The 18443-nt window shown below is 40.9% G+C and overlaps 1 protein-coding gene across 1 annotated transcript in view; it reads left to right on the top strand.

Annotated features, from left to right (window-relative positions):
* Positions 1–18443, top strand: part of ccdc40 (coiled-coil domain 40 molecular ruler complex subunit) — a 30263-nt gene that overhangs the window by 140 nt on the left and 11680 nt on the right. Inside the window, exons 2-12 of the mRNA XM_079841901.1 lie at positions 164–248; positions 553–686; positions 802–885; positions 1052–1271; positions 3565–3722; positions 3936–4058; positions 10453–10574; positions 10653–10896; positions 11008–11190; positions 11590–11835; positions 12029–12242. Of these exons, the coding sequence (XP_079698027.1) occupies positions 173–248; positions 553–686; positions 802–885; positions 1052–1271; positions 3565–3722; positions 3936–4058; positions 10453–10574; positions 10653–10896; positions 11008–11190; positions 11590–11835; positions 12029–12242 (1804 nt within the window). The 5' untranslated portion in view covers positions 164–172. The remainder of the gene's footprint in view (positions 1–163; positions 249–552; positions 687–801; positions 886–1051; positions 1272–3564; positions 3723–3935; positions 4059–10452; positions 10575–10652; positions 10897–11007; positions 11191–11589; positions 11836–12028; positions 12243–18443) is intronic.

The following is an 18443-nucleotide window of genomic DNA, read 5'->3' as shown; positions in this document are numbered from 1 at the left end:
AACACTACATAAAGTCAAGACATTCATCATACAGATGGTATCAGAGTTGATAACTTTTTTTTCCAATTTTCCCTTCAATCAAGGCAAATAATGTGAACTCGTTATTTATTTATTTTTTATCTTTTTAATGTATAGTGATGTTTGTTAATGATTTTATTTACAGGGGGAATCGATGGAGCTTTCAAACAATTATGACAGAGACATTGATCATGCTGGGACCAGTGGATCGGTTCAGTTGGACAATTCTGGTATGTTTCATGTGACAACTTTAAAGGGATTATTCACCCAAAAATAAAAATTCTGTCATCATTTACTCACCCTCAAGTTGTTCCAAACCTGTATGAATTTCTTTGTTCTGCTGAACACAAAGGAATATATTTGGAAGAATGTTTGTAACCAAGCAGATCTCGGCAGCCATTGACTACCATAGTAGCCCCCCCCCCCCCCCCCCACACACACACTATGGTAATCAATGGCTGCCAAGATCTGTGTGCTTGCTTGCTAACGTTATATCAAAGGAGTTACTCTAGTTTTTATTTTGTTTATATGCAGATATAAACAACAGATGGACACCTGTTATACCACAGCACACTCTCAACCTGGAGATCAGTGGTATTGAGTCAGACAGTAGAGTCAAAGAGGAAGATGAGGAAGAGGAAGAAGTTGTGGTGCTGGATCCTGAGCATGTGTGTAAACCTGATTTTTTTCCCCAAAGCAGTAACATATTATTTTTTTTAATCAATTTTCTGATGGCCCATGTTTTTTTTTTTGTTTTTTTTTTTACATTTTGTACCCTTTTAGCCTCTAATGAAGAGATTTCAGTCTGCATTGAAAAAAAACCTCAGTAATCAGGTGGAGAGACTGAACCTTGAGGTCCGTGAGAAGGTACGTTCTTCTTGGTAGTTTCTTCTACAAGTGATTGATAGGGGTATTTCTTTGTATAACTACACATGCACACTGGGCAGAAATGACTGATTCTGTTCTTCGGGAAATGCACACACTTGCATACAAACAGAGGCCAAGGAAACTGATCATTACTGCTCTGCTGTAGATAGTAGTGGAGAAGGCAGAGGCTCAGAGGCGCCATGAACTTGCTGAAGAAGTATACAAGGTCCACAAGATGTTGGCCAGACTCCAGGCCTCTCTGGATGCAAATCATGAGGCCAATGCCCAGGCTGTTGCTCAACGTAGACAGGCCCAAGACCAGCTGGATGGGGTAAAAAATCAGTACCAAGATATTGCCAGTCGGGCCAAAAAGCAACATATGCAAGGTGAGAAGATCTATCAACTTGTGTTATTTTAGGATTATTTATATATTATTTATTTATATATTTATTTATTATAAATATTAGGGGTGTCCCAATACCGGTATTGACGATAACTGTGATATTCAAAGCAGGAAATATCGACATCATGTTAATTTAGGGTGTGGCAATATACCGGTATTGGCGATAACCACAATATTTAAAATGAACAGGACTGGTATGATAACATGACGTGTAAATACTCTGGTGTCCCGAGTCCGACTGTAGCTGTGTTTTTTTCTCCCTCTCTATTACACACTGTTGCAGCCATAAAAATAGTTCAGCTTTGTTTGTTATGTCAAATTTGTTATATTTCGTTTCGTTTCTTTATTAAGTTAATTTAGAAAAAAATGTTTGGGGCAATTTTTGTTTGCTTTATTAAAGTTTTAGTTTTTTCCTAATGACCAAGTGGCCAGCGGTGCATGTTTGATCAATTTATCCTCCCAAATCAACACTTGACTTGTCTTGCCTATAATAAAATCCATATATATAAAACACTTCAAGCATATCACAATATAAGTTTAAATGTTTACTATCACCACCACAGTAAAAACGCATTTTTGACAAGCTGAGGCAGGCTCGCATGCAACGGCGCCTGCAAACGAAATGGGCTGCACAATCTAAACTATAAATACAAAAACATGCAGATTGTCTTACCTTACACCTCTCCGCAAAATTAATATAAATCCAATCTTCAGTTTCCACTCTATAGGCTATGCAAATTCAGTTCACGACAACGAAAGCATATGAGCTGTATTTTATTTATCGGCTCATTTCAAGATCAAAGGCCGTAATAGGAGAACGAGCGACCTAAGCACTGGTAAGAGCATTTAGTCTCGTTAGTTTTAATGAAGATGATTGTGTTTTTGAGCATCTGATTCTGAGCCTTGGGCTACTTTCAGTTTCACTGGCGGCCGTTTGCTTTTCTTGCATCTTCTTGTAGTGCCCCCTCAGCACTCGGTGCCCTGCGCGCAACGCGTGGTGGGAGCGGTGGATCTGAGTGATCGATTTAAATCCGCCTCGAAAGAATTTCGGAAGACATTTACTCCTGATCTCTTCAGTCTTCACAAAATGATAGATATATGATCAGAGAAAACGAATGAAGTGAGCAGGTGTAAAAAGGCCATAACTCTTGCAGCTGGGCTGAAGGAACGCAGCGGTCAGAGTCACCAGTCAGAGCCAGTCGACGGTCGCTGTCTCATAGTTTCTTTTAATTAATGAATAATGTCTATTCTTGTATTTGTATTTGCAATCTAGTCATGGCCAATAACATGTATGTTAATATTTATTCATCATCATACTGTTGAACTTGACAGTATTTTCTCTCTTGTTATTTCATAGGGAGCTTTTGACAATTTATCAGTAACAGAGTATTATCCTGTGTTTATCATTATCCAATTATGTTTGTTGGGTAAAAAATAAAACTAAATAAACAAAGTAAAAATTAATTGGTAACACTTTACAATAAGGTTCCGTAATTAACATTAGTTACATTAGTTAACATGGACTAATAATTAACTGCACTTATTAATCTTTGTTAATGTTAATTTCAACATTTACTAATGCATTATTAAAATCTTATTAAAAACATTAGTTAATGCACTGTGAACTAACATGAACAAACCATGAACAGCTCTATATTAACTAACATTAACAAAGAAGATTAACTAATGCTGAACAGAGTTGTTGTTCATGGTTAGTTCGTTAACTAATGCATTAACTAATGTTATTTAATACAACCTTATTGTAAAGTGTTACCAATTTATTTGATAACTTTCTCCCCCAAGGTTTCTATAGATATCGCGATATATCGGATATTGTGAATTTTTTTGGCCACAATAACCGTGGTGTGAAAAGTGTGAGCCCTATATATATATAATATTTATATATATTTTTTAAGTTATAGTTTTTATTTCCATTTAGTAATTTTAGTGCTTAAACTTACACTTATATCAGTTAGTTGCTGAGGCAACATTTCTAATTTTGTTTTAAACGTTTTTCATCCAAAAATTTCAGTTTTAGTTAATGATAATAACCCTGCTATGAACAAGAATGCAATTACAGTAGAGAACATTTGCCTCTAAATAAAACAACACATTTCAAGATAATTATTTATAAAACTGAACAATGGTGTGTTTGGATTATTGAATCTCCTATTGTTCATTACAGACAGTTCGTGACTTCATCTTTAAATAATGAACATGACTGAAAGTGATGAGAAAATCTCTAAGTCTTGCCTTTATCATGTGTCTCTTTATAGCCTTGGAATTACAGTCTAAAGTGGACAACCTGGCCCTGAAGTTGCTCTACATGCAGGAGGCCAATAGTGACCTGCATTCAGACATCAAAGCAATAATAAATGCTTCACACAAAGTCCAGAAAGAGAGAACTCATGCAGAGGAGCAAAAATACCAGCAGGTGGAGTTCTAGAACACATGATTTTGGTCAAATTTTTTTGGGTGCTATTTTAGCACTTATGAATCCCTAATATAATTAATTGAACCAGAAAATGAAAGTTCTTCTGCTTTAATATTATAAAAGTAAAAACAAATGATAAAATGCATTCTCCCCATTTCATTGAACCTCTAGCAAATTTGTATTTATACATCTCTCTCTCTTTCTCTCTTACAGGATCTTTATGTTGAGCGTTTGATCAAGCATGTGGAAAAGCTCTCAGAGCAGATCTCTCTGTATGAGGTTCAGATCGTTACTCAGACTGAGCAGACAAAGGCTGCAAAGGAAGCTCTTTCTGAGGTTAGAAACAACAGGGGCCAGTTGCATAAACCTTTAAGACTAGTCTTACAAGTTAGACATAAATTTTTTCATGACTGTTCATAACTTTTTAAATCAGTTACATAAAAACATAGACTGGCCTAATTTGATACGAAAAGTAAGACTAAATGCCACTTGCCTAACTGCTAGTGGGTCATACTACATCTTAACACTGACTTTTTGAGTAAATTTCCATACTATTCCACTAGTACCATTAATTCTGGTTCATTCATAATCCTTTAAAGGGAGTCTGATAAGATTTAATCAATGATGTAATAACATTCATCAGTAATGACATTGTGTTCCTCCACCCTAGTCCATATATTAAGTTTAATTTATAAGTTTAATTTAATAAAGAAGCATACTTTACCATTCATAAAGTCTCTATTACTCCTTTTCCACCAAGTCTTACCTAGCTGGTGCTAGTTCGGAGCCAGAGCCTAGTTTCAAATCGGTTCTTTGTGTTTCCACACCCAAAGTACCAGTTCCGAGCCAGGAAAAGTGGTTCTTAAAGGTCCCATGGCATGACATTTTCATTTTATGAGGTTTTTCAACATTAATATGAGTTCCCCTAGCCTGAATATTGTCCCCAAGTGGCTAGAAATTTCGATCGGTGTAAACCGAGTTCTGGCTGTCTTTCTCTGCCTTTGAGAAAATGACAGCCCAGATGAGCTGATCTGGAATTTTCCTGTTATGACCTCATAACAGGAACGGTTACCTCCCTTTCCTCCGCCCAGAGAATTTGGCACGCCCATGCAAGCGCTATATTTGTCCTCGAGAGATCATGGTCCTTGTTGCGTCTATCTGTTCTAAAATGCGCATGCAGTCGAGAGTTTCTGCTCAACATCGGCAGAGTCACATCTTTAGAGATAAACCTCACGCACGCCGAAGCTCGGGCTGCACTGACTGGTCAGCCTTCAACATCACCGACCCCCAGTACTGCATCTGGCCCACAGTGGAGGCACCTAACACGTTACAAGATTAAGCAGAAGGGGGGTAAGCGTGAAGGTATCCAGGCTAGCCAGCCTAGACCCACAATAAACTGGATTACATTCGATTACTGCGCTGTTGTGTATTTGTTTGCGCTGTGTACTCAATGCTGATGCTTTTCATATGATAGGAAAATATCTAAAATAATGCTATAAACAACACTTACTCGTAACTCGTTCATCTCGACAGCTGTAATGGTACATATGTGTTACAAAGTTGGTAGAATAATGATAAAGACGGACTCAGCATGACTGGGACTGTGTTTATTCAGAACTCTCAGATACAAACAAAATGAACTTGAGCTGACAGCGCTCTCATAACTCAGTAGTTACTATAAATAACTTTGTTAGCAATCGCTCCGTCTCTGGTCCGTGATGTCCGGTTTGCGAACAAATCTTTCTTTTGAACCAGTTCTTTTTAGTGAACTGGTTCTTTTTAGTGAACCGGTAGAACCAGTTCACCAAATCGGATTGAATCGTTCTAAACGGTTCGCGTCTCAAGTCAGCGCTGATCCATAATTTACTAAAGTTACTAACTTTCTGACATGAGTGACAGTCCCTCCAACTAGAAATAAACTAATAACCTGAAGTATATGCTAGTAACTACAACAGTTCACTGAACAGATATGTTCCTCCGCTACAAGATCTGATACTCATTTCAAATGCAAAGATGTCAGCCAATCACAACAGTGGACGTTTTTACTGAAGTCTCGCAGCAGACACGCCCCTTGAAACAGGGCATTCAGCCACAGGGCAAACATCAGTATAGAAAAAACTGATGTATAGCCTTTTATTTCTAAATTACGACATTTTATGATGTAAAAATCATACTAACAATATAAATACACCTCAGGAAACATTATAAAATAATAGAAAAATGCCATGCCATTAGACCTTTAAGTAGCACCAAAACATTGCTGGGCTAGAAGTAAGAACCAATTACGTCAGGCGCTGGGGGCGGGGTCAACAAGACAAACACATTTTTTAAATAGCAGCTAATGGAGCTAACAGCTGCTACTCATTTGTAATCTCCGTCTATACAAATTACGGTGAACTGCATGAATGCATTGGATTCGCTGTGTTTTCGTTGTGTTTTGATGCCGATGTAGGATCGTAAAGCCATGTGAATCAATAGTAACGCAACGTTTGCATTGTTGATGGAAGGCTTGTTCGCAGCGGTGCTGTGCAGACCGATTGCCGTATGACAACGAGTCCAGCGAGAGCATACGACTCCTTATGTTTTTGATTCACTCATGCGTTTTTTTTAATATCATATGTGGATCGGTCTGCGCAGCGCCGATGCATCTCGAACAAGCCTGGTGTGTTTGTGTTTCCCGCTGCCTCGCTAGCGTTGCTGAGAAAGATGAGACGTATACAGTAACGTATGACTTGGCTCTGTTGTGGCTCTCAGCATGTGGAAAAGCTCCTCAGTCGAAAACCAACTATGAACTGGGACTAGCACTAACTCTGAACTAGCACACGGTTCATTCTGGTGGAAAAGGGGTATATGTGTTTATTTGATATAGTAAAATACAGTAAAACAGCAATATTGTGAAATATTATTACAATTTAAAATAATTGTTTTCCATTTTAACATATTTTAAAATGTTTTTAAAAATTGCTTAATATTTTGGTGGAAACCTTGATATGTTTATTTTAGGATTCTTAGAATAGAAATCTTGGGTTACGACTGTACCCCTGGTTCCCTGAGAACAGGGAACGAGACACTGATGTCTGAAGCACATGTTTAAGCACGACAATCGTATTGGCCGGCAACAGCCTATGACGTCACTACTAGCGTGACCATGTCATCCACTTCTTCGTCTGAAGGGACTGTGCAGGCAGCCCGAAAGCATGGCAACGAGACACAGTGTCTTGTTCCCTGTTCTCAGGGAACCAGGGTTACAGTCGTAACCCGAGACATTCCCTTTCGAAAGTCAACTTGCACTGTGTCCTGAGACCCGCCATGCTGAGGGGAGTGCATTGCAAAAAATGTGACAAAGCACCAGTAATGGCACTTCCCGAACTACAAGCTCAATGAAAAATTACCTTCACAGAGAAAACAGAAGGTCAAAGGATGCTCAAGGCTTGGAACCAAAATCTTGGGAAGAGGTTCCTTTAAGGGAATATGGCCATGGGAAAAAGGCCCTGGCCAGTCACTATTGGGGGACATACGTCAACCCCCAGAGCCACCAGGGAGGCTAGCTAGCCAACAACCTTTCGGTTTCTTTAAACTGAGTGTCAAAAAAAGGAAACAGGCATCCTGGGGAGCACAATTCATCATACCGACCCTTGCAACCGAGTGGAGTTACAATGTTCATCCCGAAGGGGTTTCCCATGATCTACAGTGTGCCAAAGCACTGTGGAGGCTTGGTACTCTGCATAAGACCCTAGAGAGGGGAGTACCTCCAGCTCTATTCAAAAGAGCTGATCTACCAGGGAGGTTGCAGAAAGCCTTTGACCTTTAGACCATCCTCAAGGAGCAAGTACTCTACAGAATGACCCTCTAAACGAGGGGAGTACTGACTAGGCTCAACTGAAAGGAGTTATTAACCAAGCTCAAAGGCTAGTTCCCAAGGAGGCTCCTGAGGGGCCTACAACATGAAAATGTCTGCAAAGCTATAGGGAGCAAGGTACTAAAGTTGGAATAATCTCACATAGCCCCAAAAGCCATGAACTCAACATAACAGGGGGGTTGGGTACATGATCAGCTGAACCTGAGCATACCTGGTGTCTGACACCTGAAACTCAGAGCTCTTGGAGTGAAGCACATATCCTAGACAACCCTGATAAGGGGAGTAATCTCAGCCTGGTCCTACACCGAGCGATGCTCAAGGATGAGATGAGCAGGAAGGGGGTCTCGTTAGAGACAGACTGCGTACATTAGCCTCTGGGGGAGTGGAGGACTCAACAGGATACACTCCACAGAAGAGACCTAACAACACTCGACCCTGTGACTTGATAGCACAATCAAGGACCTTTTAGATAGAACCTGTTCCTAAAGCCTAAAGCTAGATAACTCTACTAACCAGAGCTCAGGAGAGTGGAGGCTTCAGCACAATGACTCTCTATAGCGAGAGGAAGCCTGTCTGTCTGTGTTTACCACCTCCAGGGAACCAAGAACTCAGCATGACGACTCTAATAACAAGAGGAACTCAACCTAGGAATAAGTTGAGGCCTGCAACTCGCATTGTTAGCCTAATGCAAAGGCAGGCCTCAGTCAGACGGCTCTCACAGTGAGAGGAGGCCAACGTACTAAGGATCACTAGCAGCCAAACATAAGCTTAAGAAACTCTAGAAACAGCCTACTCTAAGCTACTGGCGGGCTAGAAGGTGGGAAGCTACAGCAAAACCACCTCTGTCCTATGATGTAATCCTAACACTACTAGGCCTAGGCCAGATATCGGGGCGACCCCAAAGAGGGCTGAACACACAAATACATTACATTTTTCAACTAAACATCAAAATAAATCTAATTAATAAACTAAATTAACCATTTAAACTAAATTACTGATCTAATTATTGATCTAAAGCCCACACTGTCACTGTATGATAATTGAAATGAACTGATGACATCAGCGTTTTTTCCAGAATGGCTATACAGCTGAATAAAATTATGCTGCATTATTTTCCTGTTTAACACTGTAAAGCTGCTTTGAAACAATCTACATTGTTAAAAGCTCTATATAAATAAAGTTGACTTGACTTGACTTGACATTACCTACCTGGCTAATAAGAGTGGTTGCCTCAGCATAACAACTCTCAAATGAGGGGAGGCCAAATCAGTCACCACAGGGTGATTGTCAAGGCAGCCTCACAGAGGGCCCGTGGAGCGGGGAGCCTTAGAGGGCTTAGATGACTCATCTTCCTCACCCTCTGCAGGCATCTCCTGTTCTTACTGGCTTGACGCCAGCAGAGCACAGTAACAATCGTGCTTCAAACAAACAGTCCCTGAAGACGAAAAAGAGGATGACATGTTCTCTAGACGCACCTTTTATACAGTCAAACAAAAAATCAGACACCAGATATAATTTTTTACTAGTGGGTGCAGGGCACTATAGTTAATTTATGTGAGTATAGCAAAATAAAGTAAATTGTGACACATATTGTACGAATAAATTTGCGACACTTTGACCTGATCGTGTTTTGCTTACGTGATTTTTCTTTAATTGCTAATGCTACCTTTTACACCATAGACTGAACAAAATTAAGCATTGCTTGGTAATTGGTTGACCTAAATTGGTATTATCTAATTGTGTACTTAAATTTAACAGCTGATTGGTTGATTGTAATCCATTACATACCATTTTAGCTTGACTGTACTTCCTGGTTGCGCTAGTAGTGACGTCATAGGCTGTCACTGGCCAATTAGATTGTCGTGATTAAACGCGTTTCAGACATCTGTCACACTGAGGCGTTCCCCATAACGTCTCAGGGCGCAGTGCGAAAGCGAATGGCATTTATCTGAAATAGAAATCTTTTGTATCACTATATATTTCTTTACTGTCAATTTGAATCAGTTTAATAAATACATGCTTATTAAAAGTATTAGGGCCAGATTTACTAAACAGGGCAAATTAGCATGAGAACGTAATTCCAAAAAAGCGCAGATAGGAGTGGAAAGTTCTGAGTGTGATCTACTGACGACACAAAATACCTTTTTTGGGGCAGTAACTACAGTAATGGTGCAAACACCAGTAAATTGACGTGCGCAAATCTTAGTAAATCACCTTGCATGATTAATTTAAATACTCTCCTTCCATAAATTTTGCATCTCAAAGGGAAACTCCTACAAATGCATATGCAAAAATAAATCTGTCCATGCCTTTTCAGTGCTAATTTCTCACTGCGTGTCTTTAGTAAATCCTGAAAGTAGGGTTTGAGCTGGCGCAAGCTGTTAGTAAATCTGGCCCTTCATTTCTTTAAAATAAAAAAAAATCTTACTGATCTAAACTTTTGGTAGTGTACAATTTTCTATAGGTCCCATTTCAAATAAATATATCTGTTTGTCTGTCTATAAGGTCTATAAAACCTTCAAAATTTGACACTTTCATCATTTAACTTTCATCAACTTTCATCTTTCAAATCATTGTTTGAAATGTGTCTTGACAAAAACTAATTTTAGTGTATTATCTATGTGTATAAATTACACTTTCAGTTTCAGTTCCTTTTAATTTGACTCCCTTAAATTAAATTAAATTAAATTCTGCATCCTTTTTGTTATCTCTATTCCAAATGTTTTTTATATTTAAGAACTGATTTGTAATTTTAATATCCTTCTCAATTCAGTTCTGAATTGCACAACCCTGCCAGGCACATATTACAAAGAAATTTAATTTGCATATGTCACCAATGGACCCGTGTGTGTGTGTGTGTGTGTGCTATAGGCACAGCTGGAACTTGACTCAGTGACTGTCGAGCGTAGGCAGTTACTCCAGCAATGGAACAGCAGCTTGTTAATGATGAGGAGGAGGGATGAGGCTTACACTGCCATGCACGAGGAACTGAGGTGAACATAATGCTCATGATTTTTGTGTGTGTATGACCCAGACAACAGTATTGATGTGTATTGACATCCTTCCTCTAGTCAGGCCAATGATCAGGTGCGCTCTCTGGACACAGAGATAGAGGGCTATAAAAGGTCCATCACAAAGGAAGAAGAGCAGAATGAGCGTCTCACGCTGTGTCTGAACCGAGCCCAGAGTGACTGCACCACCTCACGCAAACTCATCACATACTCCCAGAACCACCAGGAAGTCCTACAGGCCCAGTACACCACATATACTCGAATGCTGCAGGAGACAGAGAAGACCCTCAGCACATTGCGTGGGGTACTTCATCCACATCAGCCTACAGCACAAATATTTCATCAGCTTGATGTGTTCAGGTTAATGAGCACCAGTCTGAAGGTTATATATGGGACCTATGTCTTTCTCTTTCAGGACCATGAGGTGCGTCAGTCCGAGCTCAAGGCTCTCAGGAAGCAGATGGAGAAAGACTCTGCAGTGCGTTTGGACCTGGAGGACCAGATCATGAACAAACTGCAAGAGCAGCTTACTCACAATAATGCAGCAAAGTACTCACGCCGACTGACTGATAAAACTGTAGCACACAAGAGAGAGAAGGTAGGATGCTATTAGCTAACCCAGAAATACCCACCAATTATTAAATTATTATCATAATTGTATGTTTAATCATATGTAACTATTTTATATATGTGCCTCTCATATAACCAAACCTCACAGTGCAAAAAAGTTAACTTTCATGAAATGAAAATAAAACTTAAGTGACATTTTTGTAGTTGAATCTTACAAAACGTCACATTTCACACCAAAATTAAAAAAGAAAAAAATATGAAATACTCCTCAGAAAAGAAAACCAACCTTGACACTGACAATAAAATATTACTTACTAAACTAAACAGGGGATATAAATGGCCGTGATTTTGAGGTGTAATATGACCTGAATGTGTTCTTGACAGGTTTCTTAAAATTCAAACTTGTGCATTGTATGTAATTTCTTAGGAGGCTCAGTTAACTAAATTGGAGAATGACATCAACACAGTAACGCTGGAGGGGCAAGAAGTGGTGACACATCTGGATTCTCTGGTTGCATTTCAAGCTGCACTTGAGCAAGAAATGAGCCAGCGACACTTGCTGCTGTCTTCTCGCGAGACAGAGATTGCTAAACAAGTCACAGATATTGAGCGAAAGCAGGCCACGATCAGCATCTACAACAAGAAGATCAAGGATATTGTGTCCAGTACTGGGGTTAGAGCTCAAATTTCACACTCTGTTCATGTTTTAATGTATGGATGTTTTGAAAAAGACATGATCCTCACTCCTTCCCTTTTCTCTGATGATGACAATAAGTCGTGGCTTCCATCTAGACTATTGCATTTCATATTCTACTTACTGTGTAGATACTGCATATTTAACCTGTCAAATGTGTGTGTGTGAGTAGCATGAAGATCTAGGTCCTCTGGAGATCCGTGCAGCCACCCTGTCTAAGGAGCTGGAGGAAGTTGGTGCTGAGATTAAAGAGCAGCAGCAGTTGTGGCTTTGGCAGCAGGGGGAGTTAGTGAGATTCACTCAGGAAAAACAGGCCCACGGCTCTTCTGTACAGATCCTACTAACACAACTTACAATACTGCAACAGAGCAAGACCAGGAAAGAGAGTAGGTACCACTTTTCACACATATATACAGACTGTTCTCAAAGACTCTTCTGCATACCTGTCAAGTTTTGGATTTGAAAATAAGGGAAATTTTTCGGCGCCCACCGCAAGCAGTCCCACCACCCCAACCAAGCTCCAGTATCCCTTACATTTTAAGACAGGTGTTATATCCCAAATGAAAACACAAAAGGGTATATATAATGAGCATTTATTTAAAGGCTTATTTGCATATTTTCTGTTCATTTAACATTGCTTGTTACATTTTATTTTCATTCCACATTCTTTTCATTTCATATTGCTTTTCTTTTACAGTTTTTTTACTTTTCATTTGACATAACTTTTCTTTACTCTTTTAGTGAGTTATTGTACAAATTTGTTGCAGACTTTGCATTTTTTAAGACTGTTTTGGAAGGAGTGTATTTGTGGGCTGGGCCAGAGTGGTTCATTTTACATGAGAGTAGAGCACAAACAGTTCTGTTGTCTAATGTCATCCTATTCTCTGTAACAATCTTTCGTACCATGCTAAATACCCTTTCTGAACTTGCATTGCTATGGGCAGGGCTCGACATGAACGCTTGTCCGCTTGTCCGGTGTCCTGACATTTCATCCTACCCATCAGATTGTCCTACCAAGGCTTACTGCGCATGCCCACATCAATATTTTTTATTTTTATTTTTTATATTTATATTTTAAGGGTAGGTTTAGGGTAGGGATAGGGGTAGGTATGGATATTAATAAAGCAAATCACATTAATATGATTCTGGTAGCACAATCTGATAGGTAGCATTTTACATCCATATTTAATATTTATTTATTTAAAATATTTACATAGTTTTAAGGGTCAGGGTAGGGGTAGTGGATTTTTTGAAGGGGCAAGTGAAAAATAATTTTACTTGCCCAACGGACAAGTATCCTGAGTAAAATGTCAAAACAAAAAATAACTAGGGAATCACCAAAGTGCAATAATGATTCTGCATTCAGTTAGTGTAAGTGGTGATCGGTAGTGGATAATATAAAACGAACTGACGAGGAGAAAATAGAAAACAAATGAGCGCCGCTCATCTGACCTCACACAAACCTTGCGACAACTGACACCTATACTGTAGGCTACTGCAGAAGGCAGTTATCGCGAGGCTAGTTACAGAGCTCAGATTGGAAATGTTTTTGTTTTTTTACTCCGGTATTATTGTTTTTTAATAACGCAGGTTAAAATACGGGAGATTTACATTAAAATACTAATACGGGAGGACGGCGGGAAAGAAGGGTAAAATACGGGACTTTCCCGGCCAAAACGGGATACTTGACAGGTATGCTCTTCTGCACCACTAGTGATAATAATAATAATAATAATAATAATAATAATAATAATAATAATAATGACTATACGTTTCCTAACAGGTAGTAGATGTTATGTTAGCTATAATAACGAGCCAGGAACACGAGACCATTTCACATTGCTCTTTACTCCGGAACTCACATCATAACATGTGTCCCCACATATAACCCCGTACTACAGTAGCATCACATTACAAGTTCCCATTACAGAACACCTTCCCCTTTTAAGTAAGGACTCTTTTTATAGTAACATGTTGAAAACTTTGCTGAACCTTCAAACTTGAATTTAGTTACAGGTCACTTAACTTTCATTACATTCACATAAACAAACAGTGAACTTTTTCCCTTTTTTTTTTTCTTTCTCTCTCTCACAAATTCAACCGTTCAGGAGGCCGTGACACTCGACCAGAGCTGGTCACGTAAGGTGCTCTACTCAAGTCAATGTCTCTGGACCTGTCTCCATCCTTAGTAGCATGCACATGAGTCTCAGCATCACTCTGTCTAAGGGATTTGACAGTGGTTTCCATGGAATTTTGAGGTAACGGCCCCTGAACTGCTCGCATGTGAAAGCGGTTTCTCCTGATCAAACCACCATCAGTCTGTATGAAGTAAGACCTTGGTGTTTCTGCTTGACTAATGACAGTCCCTTGTGATTTTTCTCTCTCCAGCCACACTCTTTGTCCAGTCTGCAATATTGGTAAGGGACGTGTCTTGTAACGCACGTTGTACCTGCGTTGCTGCCTCTCTTTTGCCCAGTTGTCCGATTCCCTGACTCTCTTAATGTTTGGCCAACGAGGGGTAAGAAAAGTTGGGAGCTGTGGAATGGTAGAGCGCAGTTGTCTCCCCATCAAGAGCTGTGCTGGAGAATACCCATTCTCCAGAGGAGTTGACCGGTAGGTCATCAAAGCTTTTGATTTGTCACCCCCCCCTTTCCAGAGTCCTTTCACAGTAGCCACTGCGCGCTCTGCTTCCCCGTTTGCTTGAGGGTATCCTGGGCTGCTAGTGATGTGTGTAAACCCATATTCCCTGGCAAAGTTCTTAAAGAGTGCACAGCTATACTGTGGCCCATTGTCGGACATTATAGTCTCTGGGATTCCATGGCGGCTAAACACCTCTTTTAAAGCCGAAATTACAGTATTGGCTGTGGCTACATTCAGGCAAGCTACTTCGATGTACCGCGAAAAATAGTCTACAACCAGAAGGTATGTATTTTTCTCCCAGAAAAATAAGTCTGTTCCCACCCGCTGCCATGGTCTCTCCGGCACTGAAGTGGTTAACAACGGCTCTCTGTGTTCAGCCCTGTGTTGTGAGCATGTGCTGCAGTTCTCCACCAGCTGATTGATATGCACTGACAGTCCTGGCCACCAGACGGCCTGACGAGCCCTTGCACGACACTTTACTATACCCTGGTGACCTTCATGTATACTGTGGAGGACTTCTTTCCTCATGCTGTGGGGAATCACAATTCTCTGGCCCCTTAGGAGCAGCTCTCCTACCACAGAAAGATTTTCTCTCTCCGGCCAGTATGGTCCCAGTTCTGGTGGAAGGACATGTTTTTCAGGCCACTCCGTTTTACAGTATAGGATGAGTTTAGCGCAGATAGGATCAGCCTTCTGGTTCTTGGTTATTGTATTCAACCTTGTTTCTGTAGCTGGGAGGGCTTGAATTACCGAATCCACAAACACCTTAACATCACTCTCATTCTCCTTCTCCGCTTCTGTGAATGTGTGTTTCATTGGAGCTCTTGACAACGTGTCGGCGGTTATCATTTGCTTACCAGGCACATGCACTATGTCGAAAGTAAACTTCATCAGCCTCAGACGGAACCGCAGTATTCGTGGAGGGAGTTCTTCTAGTGCTTTGGTGCTAAGCAGCGATAGCAGTGGTTTGTGATCCGTCTCCAGTCTAAACTTTAGACCCAGGAGGTAAGATGACAGCCGTTCACATGCCCACGTGGCGGCTAAGGCCTCCTTTTCGATTTGGGCATAATGTCTTTCTGCATCCGACAGACCCCGTGAGATGAACACAACTGGTTTCCATGTTCCATCTGCCTGCTTTTGGTTCAGTACGCCCCCCAAGCCAAAGGAAGAGGCGTCAGCAGAAACACATGTCTCTGCTTTTGGTGAGTATGGTGCCAATACCCGCTGTGAACTCAGTTCTGATTTTAATTTCTGAAAAGCCTCTTTTTGTGGTGATTCCCAGCACCATTCATTTTTCTCACTGAGCAGGTCTTTGATTGGACGGGTGTAAGATGCAAGGTGGGGTAAAAACTTACCCAGATAATTAGCCATACCCATCACTCTCCTCACTCCATCTACCCCAGTTGGTTCAGGCATCTCCAAGATCGCCCTGACTTTGTCTGGATCTGGTGCAACACCGTCTGCCCCAATCCGGTGCCCCAGAAACATCATGTCGTCCGCTGCAAACACACACTTCTCGTTTAAAGTCAAGCCTTCATCTCTCAGTCTCTTAAGGACACAATGCAGTCTCTCGTTGTGTTGCTGCATATTCTCGCCATAGACTAATATGTCATCTGCATGACACACAACTCCTTCACAATCTTCCAGCATCTGCGACATGCGACGCTGAAAATGCTCTGGGGCTGACGAGATCCCGAATGGTAGACGGTTAAAGGCATATCTCCCAAATGGGGTGATGAATGTTGTCAAAAGTGCGCTTTCCTTGGACAATAGAATTTGCCAGAAGCCGGAGGTAGCGTCCAGCTTTGTGAAAACTTTGGCACCAGCAAGCATCGAGAGTGTCTGCTCTACAGCAGGGAGGATGTGACGTTCTCTCCGCACCCACTTATTTAGGTGCGTCAAATCCACACACAGCCGTATCTTTCCTTGGGTCTTGGGCACTACCACCATACCCGCACACCATGGAGTGGGTTGAGTCACTTTAGAAATCACTCCCATATCCTCCATGCGTTTTAACTCTGCTTGCACCTTATCTCTCATTGGCAGGGGCACACGGCGTGGAGAAGATAGAGCATATGGGACAGCAGCTGGCTCCAGCTCAATTTTGTATGGCTCCTTTAATTTGCCTAAGCCAGAGAACACTGAGGGGTATTCAGCTATAATGTCCTCCTGTCGTTCTTGTACCGTGTGGAGGCGCTGAATTAGTGTGAGGGCTTCAATAGCAGGGAGCCCTAATAAGGGCTTTGACAGACCCGCTACTACATAAATGTCCTGTTCTGTAGCTTTATTTTTGATGCTTAGACGCCCTTTAAATCGTCCCTTCACATCCAGCCTTTGATTTCCTGGTCCGAACAGCACTTTCCCAGGCGGCTGCAACACCCCATATTTCTTAGTGGAGAAACTGCTGCTTGGAATTGCTGTAACCGCAGCGCCCGTGTCCAATTTGAAAATTGTGTTTTCCCCATTCAGCACTATCAGTTCATTCCAGCCATCAGTTCCTTGTTTATACACTTCTCCAAGAAAAGCAAAATCCCCCTCATCATAACTCTCTGAATGCCCCTCTGTTATGTTATGGACCCCTCTAGCTGACTTACATTTTTTTGCAAAATGTCCCTTGCGATGGCATCTCCTGCAGTCAGCATCTCTAGCTGGGCAGTCTTTCCATGGGTGATTTTTAATGTTTCCACATCTACCACATCCAACTGACTGGTTCTCTGTTTTAATCTTAAATGGCTTGTGTGTTTTCCTTTCCTTTTTGTGTATAGCCTCAACGTGTCCTGTCGGCTGCTCTGCTCCGCGCAGTATTGGCTGTTGTTTTTTCACTGCTGCACTTTGCCTCACTCTCGTTATCGCTTTCTCCAGCGTCAGATCTGCGTCCAACTGCAAGCTTTCTGACAACTTGGCATCGCGAATGCCGACTACAATCCGGTCCCTTATCAAATCTTCCTTTAAGCCTACGAAATCACATTGCTCGGCGAGTGAATGAACAGCTGTAATAAACGACTCGACGCTCTCTCCCGGCTCTTGGTTCCGCTTGTTGAATCGCGCTCGTTCGAAGATAATATTCCTCTTGCTAACACAGTGCTTGTTAAAAGCCTCCGTGACGGCCGCGTATGATTTTTTCTGAGCATCAGTCAATGGTAACACATACAGTATATCTTCGGCATCATCTCCCGCCGCATACATGAAAGTGTTCACCTGATATTCCTCTGGCTGTCTATCCAAACCAGATGCGATTCTGTAGCGCTCGAAACGCTTCATCCATCTTGGCCATTCACTTGTATTGGTAAAATCAAACTTGCCGGGCAGAGTTAGCTGTGACGCTAACATCGATGGGACTGGCGCTTCTCTCTCCATCTTCCCCTTATTTCACCGGCATGCACCGTTCTGTGAGTTCTATTTAAGTTCAGTTCTCTTCTGACACCATGTTATGTTAGCTATAATAACGAGCCAGGAACACGAGACCATTTCACATTGCTCTTTACTCCGGAACTCACATCATAACATGTGTCCCCACATATAACCCCGTACTACAGTAGCATCACATTACAAGTTCCCATTACAGAACAGTAGATACATTTTATGTGGTATTAAAAAAAAACTCCTTCATAATTAATTATAATTAAAAGGGTTGGTGTTCAAAAAATAAATGATTCGCCTTCATATTCCAAACCTTTATTACTTTCTTCTGTATAACATAAAATAATATATTTCAAAGAATGTTTTTTTTCTATACAGTTAAACAGTTAAATATATATATAAAAAACACTGACTTTTTATTGTATGGACAAAAAACACTGAGACCTCATGCCCTCCACTGTCAGCAGAATAATGTAACGCTTGGTATTTTAATGTGACATGGTCACAAGAATACCTGTGGCAAGAGGTCACTGCATTCTTTTCCTCCTGATTCTTTTCTTTTTTTCTTTCTATTCAACTGTAACAAT

Source organism: Gobio gobio, assembly GCF_949357685.1.
Source record: "Gobio gobio genome assembly, chromosome: 17".
NCBI classification, from domain to species: domain Eukaryota; kingdom Metazoa; phylum Chordata; class Actinopteri; order Cypriniformes; family Gobionidae; genus Gobio; species Gobio gobio.
This window is presented reverse-complemented; position numbering and strand designations above follow the sequence as displayed.